Source organism: Nelumbo lutea, chromosome 1 (genome assembly GCF_056320005.1).
Source record: "Nelumbo lutea isolate HS-2025 chromosome 1, American lotus-T2T, whole genome shotgun sequence".
In the NCBI taxonomy this organism is placed as follows: domain Eukaryota; kingdom Viridiplantae; phylum Streptophyta; class Magnoliopsida; order Proteales; family Nelumbonaceae; genus Nelumbo; species Nelumbo lutea.
Window position 1 is genome coordinate 213084809 of NC_142684.1, and position 13286 is coordinate 213098094.

At 41.2% G+C, this 13286-nt stretch overlaps 1 protein-coding gene across 2 annotated transcripts; it reads right to left on the bottom strand.

Annotated features, from left to right (window-relative positions):
- Window positions 1–5022: 5022 nt before the first annotated feature.
- LOC148880855 (putative membrane protein At4g09580) lies at window positions 5023–8033 on the bottom strand. 2 transcript variants are annotated; one of them, XR_016104665.1, is made up of 4 exons: window positions 7546–7975; window positions 6222–6492; window positions 5739–6132; window positions 5023–5527 (listed from the first exon to the last, which is right to left on the bottom strand). XR_016104665.1 is itself a non-coding variant. In XM_088962953.1 (4 exons), the coding sequence occupies exons 1-4, from the start codon at window positions 7737–7739 to the stop codon at window positions 5402–5404; spliced, it is 762 nt and encodes a 253-aa protein (XP_088819079.1). In that variant the 5' UTR covers window positions 7740–8033; the 3' UTR covers window positions 5023–5401. The 2 variants fall into 2 exon arrangements, 1 of the variants encoding a protein (XP_088819079.1); XM_088962953.1 differs by having other exon boundaries at window positions 5962–6132; window positions 7546–8033.
- Between the last annotated feature and the right edge of the window lie 5253 nt (window positions 8034–13286).

Below are 13286 nucleotides of genomic sequence, written 5' to 3' on the forward strand. Positions count from 1 at the left end.
AATGGGCCAAACGCCCATTTCGAGGTGGGCTGATATGATCACCCATCCCTGGGGCGAATTTGAGATTAAAGTTAGTAAGAGGATTGGGCCTTTAGCCTTATCCACTCTTAGAGACCAAATTCAAATTAGATTTGAATCTGGTAACCTCCTGATAAGATCAGGAGTAAGCTAACTCTATCTGCAGAAAGGATTAAGATTATCCCCTATCCAAATACTGATTTGGATTGGGATAACTCCTAATAAGGAGGTTTCTTAATCAAGAAGAAAGGAGGAGAAAAACGAACCAAGATAGAGAGAATTTCAGCAGATTTCGAACCAAGAAAAATCGAAAAGAAAGGTTCCTGCGAATTGAGATCAGATCTCATACTCTCCAGAAAAAGAGAAAAAGCAGTTCAACCTTTTTCGTTTTGGAGATCTCCTCCTGCCGCCGCCATCTGCCATTGCAAGATTAGATCTTTGCAGAAAAGAAAGTCAAGAAATCTGTTCTTGACATTAGTCTTGCAACAAAGACTAAAAGGATTCAGTGTTTAGTGTTTCCAGAGGATTCTTGTGAAGGATCCAGTGTGTAGGACGCACCCTGCTGGTTCTGTTCCATCCACAGTTGTGTCATCTTCAGCAGCAGATTTCGAACCAAGAAAAATCGAAAAGAAAGGTTCCTACGAATTGAGATCAGATCTCATACTCTCGAGAAAAAGAGAAAAAGCAGTTCAACCTTTTTCGTTTTGGAGATCTCCTCCTGCCGCCGCCATCTGCCATTGCAATATTAGATCTTTGCAGAAAAGAAAGTCAAGAAATCTGTTCTTGACATTAGTCTTGCAACAAAGACTAAAAGGATTCAGTGTTTAGTGTTTCCAGCGGATTCTTGTGAAGGATCCAGTGTGTAGGACGCACCCTGCTGGTTCTGTTCCATCCACAGTTGTGTCATCTTCAGCAGGAACGGATCTTGGAGCATTCTTTGGGCGTGAACACCAACTTTGGGAGATACTGCTTCTCCGGATCAGGTATATTCCTCCCATTTATCTTTTGGTACAGATCTGGTTTGATTATGGTTCAAGTAGGATCCTTGAATATTGTATTCTAAATTTAGGGAATATGATTCCCAGTTGGGAGAAGGTAGGAAATTTTTCAAATTCGCCCACCCATTCCGCAACCTTTATGGCGTCCATTAGATGGATCCTACCATTCTTTCACTATGTTTGAAAATGAGTGCATTTTTTTTCATTTTTACTTGTCTTTTTTATATTCGAAAAATGAAAAAAAAAAAGACGCAATGAGGGGGAAACCATGCCATTAAATGACTTTGCACATGTAAAGATTTGAGTTTGTGTGTGGCTAATATATAAAAACTTTGAATGGAAGTGCACCTCGACACACACCAAGGTGACTATAGGAGATAATGGACCTTCACTCTAGTTAAGGTTTGCAATCTTGACACCAACCCATTTGACCCGCCCAACCCATTCATACCCACCCATTTATTGGTGGGTCGATATGGGTCGAGTAATGCATTAGGGTCAGTGGAAAAGGGTCAGGGTGGATTGGGTTGATGGTACCCATTAGGGCCAAGATGGATTGGGTCAAAGTCAACTCTATCTATACTTGCCAAATCTCAAAAAAAAAAAAAAAATCAGTTAAAAATGAAATAGAATAGATTTTATCTTTCATATTCACATGCAATTTTATACAAAAGCAATTTTATAAAGATTTTATGAAAAGGAGTTTTACGAAAGCACTTTCACAAAAGTACTTTTACATGAAAGCACTTTTATATAAAAACACTTTATAAAAGTACGTTTATACAAAAGAACTTTTATAAAAGTATGTTTACACAAAAGCACTTCACTTTTACACGAAAGCACTTTTATGAAAGCACAAAAGCACTTTTATAAAAGTACTTTTGTGAAAGCACTTTTACACAAAAGCACTTTTATTAAAGTACTTTTACAAAAACACTTTTATGAAAGCATAAAAGTGCTTTCACAAAAGTACTTTTACACAAAGCACTTTTATGAAAGCACAAAAGCACTTTTATAAAATTTCTTTTATGAAAGTACTTTTATGAAAGCACAAAAGCACTTTTATAAAAGTACTTTTGTGAAAGCATTTTTACAAAATTACTTTTACACAAAAGCACTTTTATTAAAGTACTTTTACAAAAACACTTCTATGAAAGCATAAAAGAACTTTTACAAAAGTACTTTTACACAACACTTTTATGAAAGCACAAAAGCACTTTTATAAAATTTCTTTTATGAAAGTTCTTTTATGAAACCACTTTTATAGAAGTACTTCCATAAAAGTACTTTTGTGAAAGCACTTTTATAAAAATTATGCATTTTTTTTGCATTTTCTGTAATTTCTGTTATTTTATGCATTTTCTACATTTTTTGTGCTTTTCTTTATATTTTTGCATTTTTTTGTGTTTTTCATGCATTTCCTACAATTTTATGGTATTTTTGCATATCTTTTTATTTTTTCTGCAAAAGTCCTGAATTTTCTATAATTTTTTAGTTTTTTTGCATTTTTCATAATTTTTTGGTATTTTATTTTGTATTTTCTACAATTTTTTGGTTTTTCTTTTTTGCATTTTTTGGTATAGGGGTTGACTTGACTCTTTTTTGTCACACGGCAGTCTTGAGAGAGATTATCCTCTCAAAATTTTATTATTTTGGGTATACGGGCCATCCCGACCCATTTTTGTATTTATAAGTAATGGTAGGTGGGTTAGTATGGGTGAGGGTGATTAAGGGGGTCAATATTGGTGCATCGGGTGGGTTATGACCCTTTAATAAGGACTTATGATGGGTCATGGTGGGTTGGTGGGTCAATATGGGTGGGTTGGTATTCAACCATTACCCAACCCAACCATTTTCCACCTTAACTCCAATCTGCCCTAATATTACCCAATACGTAGCATAAATATTTGGATTGGTTTTGGCCTATATGCTAGTATGTCTCTTCACCTACTTTATAAAAATTATATTTTAGGTGCTCTATGTGCAAGTAAAGGTAAAAGTATAAATTTGACATTATAAATTCAATTTATTATGCTCAATTTAGAAAGAGTATAAATACAAATACATACAAAATACAAGATTTTGCACCTTACATACTCCTTCCAAATTGAGCCTTGAAGGAGTACAAATACAAATTTGTATAGTGCAAATACATACAAAATAATACAAAATAGAAGGTTTTGCACTCTACATATTTATATTTGTACTTCTTCCAAACTGAGTCTTACAAATAGATACAAAATAACACAAAATACAAGGTTTTGTACTCTACATATTTGTATTTGTGCTCCGTCCTTAGGTGCATCAAAACAAAGCAAGTATTCACTTTATAACATTAAAGATATATTTATGCCATAGGCCCGGAACCTTAGAACCTAGCCTAGCATAGACCCATGCTTATATTTCAGGCCTAGGATCCAGCCTAGACAAGCCCAAGCCAGAACTGCTTTGAGTTAAACTTGACATAATCCAACACTCCCACCCATGATCACCCCTACTCAGCCTCAGTTTCCCAGCTCTATTTTGAATGAAAGTTGATATTGGGTTTATAATGATAATTGAAAATTGAAATTGAAAAATGGAATTTGAAGACAAATGGAAATGAATTGATGAATTCAACTTAAGAATTCACTAGAATTATATGACTGAGCACTTTATAATAATTTAAACTAGTGAATGACCCCGTACTAAGTACGGGGAATCAGTAATATTAAATTTACATTATGAAATTAATAATGTTAAATTTATATTTATTAATATTTTAAATAATTATTAAAATTTCAGGAAATATTTTTTTCAAAAAATAGTTTTTCAATAATTATAAGAATATGGATAGTTTTCTATTGTTATGATAAATAGAGGGTTAATGATTAATTGAGATTGATAAAATGTAGGCAAAAGTGGTTGTGGATAATCATTTTTGCATTTTCTGCATTTTTTTAAGGAATGGATTGAAATTGGTGGTAATGGGTTGTGGACTTTAGCATCAACTTCTCAGAAAATGCCAAGTGTCTAGCTTTCCAAAAAAATGATAAGGCTGTGTATCTGAATGGGTGGGTGGCTGTAACCTGGTAGTGGGCTATGGAATTTAGCAGGAATTTTTCAAAAATGGCCACTTGTCTAACTTTTTAGAAAATGAAAAGGCCACTTGTCTGATGATAGTAGTAAGCTGTGGGCTTTAACAACAAGTTCTCAAAAAAATGCCGTGTCTAAATTTGAAAAAATCAATGATGGGGTTATAACCTAAAAACCTTCCTTTATATATATATTAGATGACAAATTCCTTTTAGCAGTTTTCAAGAATTACTTGAATGACGGGAATTGGTTAATATCTTGGTCAATTGTACATACAAATACCAAAATACCAAATGGGTAATTTCATAATTGTTCATTCACTATTGACACTGCCAAGGGGAAACCGCCCAAAAAGAAAAGAAAGTAAAACAGGCAATCAAGTGCTCGATCCCCCAAACTAACAAATAGCCTATTGCACATTTTTCATGTAGACACTAATAACTGGACAGTCCACTAGCCTCCCCATTGATTAGATCAAGTGATGGTAGACACTAAAACAGGCAATCAAGTGATGGTAGGATTTGATCACATACATTGACTTAACATGAGGCAGACTGAGCCTGTGTCTCCTAGCCTCCCCATGGATTAGATAGTTAATTTTGAAAATAATTTTACCATTGCCCTTTTTTTCTACTACAAGTAGTCTTGGTAGTAAGCAAGGCTTCTAACGCAACCCTATGCACCACATCTGCTTTAGTCCTGATCAGCATATGGAACAATGGAAGTGACTGAGGGATCAGGAATGCTGATGCCATAAAAAAGTTGCTTATCCTCGAAACAATTTCATGTCAATTGTCAACTATCAACCCATGTCAAGAACACAACACGTTTTAAAGAGAATAATCCTCCAGAATTTCTCATACCAAAGAAAACGATCCCCTTGCCTAGCTGACAAATAGCAGCCAGGATTCAGATATTGAAGAATTGAAAATTAAAGCTTTTAAGAACACCGGGCACTAAAAAAAGGAACAATAACTATACATCTGTATAAATGTGTTATCCTGTATAAAACAATACGCGGACAACAAATTTTAATTCAAAAGATGACACCAAGTCACCAACACCCCATAGACCCGCCTGAGGCCAGTAGACATTCCCATAACCATCGGAGGGAACACCCCCTTCCAGACCTCTCGAGGAAGATTCTGCAGTTCTTGGCTTGTTGCAGATTCTGTGGGATGTGGGAACACTTTGAAAGTAGGGAACCAGGCTGAAAATTCCAACTTATTACATATGTACAGACATGATCTGATGCTTCTAGGTTCCCACAAATACGGATGGAGGATGAATTTCTGCCGGAGGACGACACCCTACGCCTTGCTCTTGTTCATTAGAGTAGGAGTGACTGTGACAACCCCAATAAGGAACATGGTAGCAATAGCCTGGAAGTCGTAGAGGTCACCAAGTGATTGCAAATCTCCAAGAGCTATTCCAGCCTGCACAGAAGCAAAGTTGCCAAACTCTTTAGAATCAACTTTGTTAGAATGAATAATGTACATATTGGCTATGACAAAACCAGTCAATGTTTCAACCCATGCATCAATGCCAGGAGGTTCGATCATTGAACTATCTTTGGCTGCACATGTCTACAAAAAGATGCCCAGTTCTAAAATATAAACCAAAATCAAACTGGAATTGCAAGCATACGTGTAGCCAAAAGAAGAACCTCCGTTGACAAAACCCCACCAGGAGAAGTACTACAATTGAACATTAAGGCCTGATGCAGCGATCAACTGATCATCTATATATTGTGAGGTGGCACCACGATGAAGTGCTTAGCACAACCACCATATCATCACTTTTTACTAATCAATTAGAAAATCCAAATGCCAAATGATATAAAGGATAGAAAATTCTCAAAGTTAAATACCCTGACAGTGACGTAAGCAGCTGGAATGAGTCCAATGAAGGTTGCGAGGAAGAATATATGGTATGGAACATCAACTATTGGTGAAGCTACGTTGATGAATGTGTTAGGCAAAGTAGGTGTCACTCTTAGAAAAAGCATATAGTTAAGTAGCCTCTCTCTTCTTTTAGCTACCTGAGAGATTAAACAGGAAAGAGCATAACCCTTGTTATTTTGTAACACTCGTGAAGCACTGACAGCAGAAAGGTTTGATAAATTTTCACCTGAGCTTGGAAGAAACTCAATTTGTCTGGCCACAGAGAGAAGACAAGGGGCCTCCCTATCAATTTTGATAGGAAATAGCATGAAGAAGCGCCAGCAGTGGCAGTGAAGACAACCAAAGTCACACCTTTGAAGACTCCAAAAAGGGCTCCAGCAAGCAAAGACATGAAAATAGTTCCTGGAATCATAAACGTCTGCATGAAGATGTAGACCATGCAATAGCCCACTAGAACCTGTATGGTATAGTCACTTGTGTAATTCTCAAGGTGATCCCTACAAGTGTCAAAATGCAAAGTAGATTTATCAAGTCATGTTTGCACCCAATCATCAAGAGTTAGATATTTCAGACTATCCAAAGAACCCCAAGGTGAAGCAAAGCAGATAATTTGTTGGCCAAACAAAAAACTAAAGAGATATAACAAAGGAAGATAGAATGGTATCATAATTTCTTACAGTATTACTAATATAATTTCAAGCATCCTAATACCAGCATGGTATCATAGATCCCCCAAAAATAATAAAAACCATTTGGGAGAATTACCCCAACCTGTTTGACAGAAGCAACCATGGTTCAGGTATTGTCTTACTTTTGGCTAAAAGGATTAGGAGATCACTACAACCAATCACACTTTTCCATGCCAGACTCTCTTACCATGTTCGATCAAAGATAATAATAATAAAAATAAAAATAAAATAAAATAAAATAAAAAAACTAGAATAACAGTAGATCTCATATAATGTAGCAATTGTTTGGTCTAATGGATTTTCACCCTGATAAAATGACTTGATCAATGTCCATTTGGAGAAACATGAGATAGAGGTAATACAAAAATAACCAAGTTCAAATTAAACTCCTGTCTTGAATGGTAAACCAAACTATAATTGAAATTCTCAATAGAATCTAAAGGCAGAGAAGGGAAGTAGATCTTTAATCACGATCTTAGTCTTCTTAGACACTGCATTTATGATTGTGCTTAACCAAAAAGGGAAAGAAATGTTGGCGCTCCTGTAGATAGAAGTCATAGAACCATGAAATTCCAGAATAAATCAAAATGGGAAACTATAAACCTTATTTTGCTATCAAATTCCACTAATTCGGTCTCTAATACTGTCGGGAAAAGAAAGAGGAAAAATACATCCGATAGCGATAACAAGTCAAATCGTTAAATAGAATATCTTAATATGAAATTCAAAAAATCCAAAAAAAGAAAATAGAAATTCATGAAATCGGAAAAACACGGAAAAAAGCCCTAATTTTTGCCCAGAAGTATAGAAATCCCAAACTACCCAATAACCAAACATCTCACAAAAAGGCAATAAAATTACCTGAGAATCTGAATATCTTCCAGAGTCCTTGGCAACTTAAGGAAGCTGTAGTCAGAAGCCGGTAACGTCAGATAAACACCGAGAAGCCCTAAAAGAAAGCTAAGAACGACCCCAGACACAACCGCTATCTCCCAAAAGCTCAAAGAGAACCTCGATTTTCTGCTACAAATGGCGATTTCCGCTCTCTTCTCCATTCTCCTCGTTCTGATCTGAAACACGCTAACAATTTTTGCTTACCTTCTCTTCCTTCTAATTATTTACGCATTTCAGCTCAGCTGCATGAGGGGAAAGAGAGACGGAAAATCGAAACCCTAATTTTCTAGGATTGTTTCTTATCTTCTTCTGCTTTACCTTATCTATCTCCTCCTTAACAAAAAAGAATATTCGCTGGCGAGTTATAATTCCAACCAGCGTTAATGGAGGGAGGCCGAGGGAGAGAAAGAGACGTTTTTGTCGTTAAAAAACAACCGATATTAATTGATAAAATAAAATAAAAATAAAAAATATAGGGGAGAGAAAAGAATATTATTTGACACGTAAGCAGAGATTGCCACGTTGGCTCAAATCATCGCGAACAATCGTTGCCGTATGCAAACAGCAGCATGTGCTTTCCGCCGTGTATTCCGCCCTTCCACGCAATTCGGCGCTTATGGAAGGACATGATAATGAAATGGCGAGAATGCCCTCGTTTTGATTGTCTTAGGGTAAATTACAAAGACCCGTGTATTATGTACTATGTGGTAAATTACAAACACCCCTGTTATGGGGTAAATTATAAACACCCCTGTAATTTGTTTTGCGACAAAGACCTCTTTACTATGACCGTGAAACAAAAACCCTCTTTCGTTAGCCTATTGAAATCCGCCATTGCATTATTTTTTAATCCTCATACCTCATCTTCTCCTTGTAATGCAACTCGTGAGCTGCCTCTTCTCTTCTGAAGTCCTCCCTCGTTACTGGGCCCATGAGACTATTGTCATTCAGGAACACCATCCTCAATGAAGTAAGGTTGCTAATGGCAGGTGATATCGTCCCTAATAATTGATGTTTTCCTAGGCTGATCACAATAACATTCTTCGGTGAATCGCAAGTAAAAAAAAGGCCCAACCATGACATATGTTATTACCAACCCAATTTTCCGCCAAGTTCATGGGGTAGCCAAAGTCGTCGGTCATAGCGAGCAATACCGTCACCTAAGGATCACAAGGATAGGGCATTTTACTACAAAAACGATTGCCTGAGTCAAGATTAACCTTCACATTATTGGACTTGAACTGGGGCAATGGACTTTGAAACATATTGCTCGATAAAGACATATGAAGCAAGCTGGGCATCGACATCAATGTTGATATGAAGGGTGATTTGGCCCAACCTTGTAGCATGGGGACACGTGGACATGACCTGTTATAAGTGATAATGACAGCCTGGTCACTACTCAGCGCAGCAAGCTCACCGAGGCCCGGCCAAACGACTTGGCAGGTGGGACAGCTCATCGATAAGCAAGGCCCAAGTCGCCCCGAAACTGAGGGTGGGGCACCCCAAGCTCCCCCATGCAAAGGCACCCGAGCTCATCCTAAGGGACTCCGAGCTCTCCCTTCCTAAGAAGGAAGCACCCCAACTTTTGGCTAAGTGTCCTGAGGGAGAAAACACCACGGGACAGCACCATTGCGACTCATGTTCGTACTTGCTTAAGGCTCGCCTCCAATGCGGGCACCTCGGTGTACCTCGACACCGCGGTGCAAGGAAAACCTGCCCTAGGTGGTTTGGTGCACAATAGCTCGGTAGACTGTAGGGAGATCTGCCTGACATCCGTACCTGCCGAAATCCGGTGGCAGTGCTTGGATCCCTTGCCAGGCGGCGTTTTTCCTGCCGTCTCTGAAAGGCATGGCATGCCTGACAAGTCCGTACCCTGCAGTAGCAGCCTGTAGTAGTAGCCTGCACCTGCCATCCCTGCCCTGGCGATAACGACTAGGGCAGTGGCAGTTACGCCTAATGTGACCGAGCTCCGGTGTAAAAGGACCCCGACCCTCACAAAGCAAAGGTATTGAAACTAGCACTTTTAGCACTCCTACTCTCGGCTTTTTCCTTTGAGATTTCTCTAGAGTTCTAACTTAGCCACCGGAGTGTTCCCACCAGGAGAGCTCCCCAGGAACCCCTCATCTTCTTCTTCCTCTCAGGTGTCATTCACCACTGCTAGGAGCCAAGTCCCAGCCAACTAGGAGTGTCCACATCGTGCAGCATCATTTGGCACCATCTATGGGAAACGCTTCAAAAGGCCTTCCTCTAACTTTTGTGCAACTTCCTCCCAAAAAACTCATCATCATTACAAGCACCTATGGCTTCCTCCTGCAACTCCGGGTGCTGGAACACCCCCGAGGAACAATCCCATTTGCCCACTGTCCACATCGGGCAGTTCACCATCCCCCTCACTGTGGACGGGGTACCTAGTCTAAATGTGCCCCTGACAGTGGCACCCATGACTGCTCCATTGCCCCTTGCCATTGAAACAACCTTTACTGAACCCACCATCCTCCCTCCGATGGCCAGCCAAGGTTAGCTCAAAGACCTGATGCAGTTCATGCGAGCCATGCAGACCCAAATGCAATAGTTCCAACAACTTCAGTTCCACCAGTAGCAAGTGTTGCACCAAGTGTCCCAATACTAGTATCAACAACAATTTCCTTCACTCCCTCCCCTACACCCGGCTACACAGCCAACCAAGCCTCACCGTCGTAATGAATTCCCTTCCCGCCGAGGAGAGACCTCAGTGTCGTCCCATGGAAGGAAGGAAAGACTCCCTACCCCCGCCTCGCGGCCTGTAGTCAGGTCGGGGGCTTCCCAGCCAGTCAAGCCAGCATCACCTCAGCATTCGCAGTTCGAACCTCTGCTTGTAGAAAACCGGATCGAAGTACTAGCCGGCGACCTGGAACAAGGTCCCTCTATTCGCAGTTACTGACAGCCGTCCATGCCTCTCCCTGGGCCCATCGAGCTCAGTAACACCGACGCCAACAGCACCAACGTCGGGCCGACCAAGAAGCAGCGAAGCCGTCGCCGAGCTCGAAGGCAAGGTAGAAGTAAGTTCGGGAGAGGTAAAAGCTACACCACTTCTCTCAGTTCCCTCCCCCTTGTCACCGGAGCTCCTTGTTGTCCCCATGCCAAGGGACTTCAAGCTCCCCCCACTGGATAAGTACGATGGGTCCTTCAACCCCAACGACCACGTTGATGCTTTCTAGTCCCAAATGCATATGGCTAGGGCGAGTGAGTCTTGCATGTGTGTGGCCTTCTCCACCACTTTCAAGGGAGTAGCCCGCACTTGGTACCGAAACCTCACGCCAGGTTCAATAAGGAGCTAGGCGTAGTTTGTGCAGGTCTTCACCTCCCACTTCATCACCAGTAAAAGGTGTTCGAGGACCCAAGAAAGCCTCCTCAGCATAGTCCAGAGGGAAGGAGAGCATCCGGAACTACATCAACCAGTTTAATGACACTTGCCTGCAGATACCCGACCTTGACCCTACATTTCGGCTCACTGCGACCAAGCGAGGCATCACCCACAAGGAGTTCAAATGGCACGTGGTTGTCAACCAACCCAAGACCGTGACCGAGTTCCTCAAACTGGCAGATCGGTTCATAGGAACAGAGGAGGAGATCAACCAGAAGGGCGAACATGCCCTCGAAAAAAGAAAGAGAGAACCGGAGCCCCCAACTCTAAGTGACAACAAGAAGAAGAAGGACCAAGCTCGGGGGGCAAAGCCAATTCAGCCTTTTCGAGCTTCGGTAGCAGAAAGGAACTATACACCCCTCAACGCAAGGCGGGCTGAGATCCTCATGGCGATCAAGGACGCCCCATATGTGAAGTGACCACCTCGGCTCAAGGCCGATCCCAGTGTTAGGAATAAAAACTTGTATTGTAGTTTTCATAGAGATCACAGTCATGGTACCGAAAATTGTAAGAACCTCCACGACTAGATAGAAGAACTTGTTCGTCGTGGATATTTGAGAAATTTTGTACAACATAATAATAATAATAAAGCAGGTCGGCACGGAGAGCAAAGCAAAGACGCTCTCAAGTCTAGTAGACAAGCCGAACAACCGCAGAGGCAACCTCCCGACGAGAGACCAGTTCAGGGTACCATCCATGTGATTTTCAGAGGACCAATTATCGTGGGCTGCACTTCAGCTGCAGCTCGGTCATCAGCCCGCGAGGCCGCCAGGGAAGAGCTTAACCCCCCGAAGCGGCCAAAGACAGAGGAACCGATCTTTTTCACTGAAGACGATGCACAAGGGGTCCATTATCCCCATGATGACGTGCTAGTCATAACGATTAAGATTAACAACTTCGAACCCGGCGATGAAGTTCCCTACTGACTTTGGAGTCGGAGTGACACGAGGCAATCAGCTCGAGTCCTGCAAGTGCTATGTAGCCACCCTCAAAGGAAAGGCCAATGTAGCAGACGACCTCGAGCCGGAACGGCCTGCGGAGCAGTTCACGGAGCGAGCCACACCTACCGAGGATACCATCCCTATCCCGGCTTAAAAATTTAGATATTTTTGCATGGTCAACGGTAGAAATGCTTGGCATAGACCCCAACATTATAACTCATAGACTCAATACTGATCCTGTAGTTAGGCCCGTTAGACAGAAGAAACACAACCTAGCCCCGGAGCGATGGAGGGCAATCGATGAGGAGGTCGAAAAACTCCTTGTAGCCAGCTTCATCAGGGAAGTCTATTACCCGAGCTGGGTGGCCAACCCCGTTCTGGTAAAAAAGCCTAGCAGTAAGTGGCGCATGTGCGTCGACTACACCGACTTAAATCGAGCTTGCCCAAAGGACTACTTCCCACTTCCCAAGATTGATCGTCTAGTGGACGCGACCTTGGGGCACGAGTTGCTAAGATTCCTGGACGCCTATTCGAGCTACAATCAGATCAGGATGGACCCAACTAATGAAGAGAAAACTACCTTCATAACCGAGTTTGGCCTGTACTGTTGCAAGGTCATGCCCTTCGGGTTGAAAAATGTTGGGGCCACTTTTCAGAGACTTGTAAATAAACTGTTTGATCCACTAATCGACAAAAAAGAAGAGTGTTATGTAGACGACATGGTCGTCAAAACCCAATTTTCACATGAGTTAATACAAGATTTACATTCGTTTTTGAAATTTCGCGTAAATTTAATAAGAAGTTAAATCCAAACAAGTGTGTCTTCGGTGTCACCTCGGGTAAATTCCTAGGGTACATCGTCAACCGACAAGGCGTTGAGGCCAACTTGGACAAAATCAAAGCCATCATAAAAATGAGACCACCCCAGAAATTAAAGGAGGTTCAGAAGTTGAACGGTCGGCTAGCCGCCCTGAGCTGCTTCATGTCCAAGTCAACAGATCGCTGCCTACCCTTCTTTAAGGCCATAAAGAGCAAAGGTTTTGAATGGACCAAAGAGAGCCAGCTTGCATTCGATGAGCTCAAAAGGCACCTAGCCAGCATCCCAGTCTTAACCCGACCCGAAGAGGGTGACGTTTTAGAGCTATACCTCTTGGCGAGTGACGAGGTGATCAACTCGGTACTAATAAGAAAAGTAGACCGGGTCCAACAACCTGTCTATTATGTTAGTAAAGTATTATAGGGAGTAGAGACGAGATACCCAGAGATTGAAAAATTAGCTTATGCGCTGGTTGTAGTAGCCCGAAAGCTCCGCCGTACTTCCAAGCTTACCCCATCGTTGTCCTTACCAACAAATCCCTAAG

What these genes read in the sequence shown, in the direction of transcription:
- LOC148880855 (XM_088962953.1), bottom strand. Translation starts at nt 7,739, where the DNA reads ATGGAGAAGAGAGCGGAAATCGCCATTTGTAGCAGAAAATCGAGGTTC. An exon ending in GAAGATATTCAGATTCTCAG is followed by an intron (nt 6,493 to 7,545) that starts GTAATTTTATTG and finishes TGACACTTGTAG; the next exon opens with GGATCACCTTGAGAATTACA. An exon ending in CTGCTTACGTCACTGTCAGG is followed by an intron (nt 5,528 to 5,961) that starts GTATTTAACTTT and finishes GCTTCTGTGCAG; the next exon opens with GCTGGAATAGCTCTTGGAGA.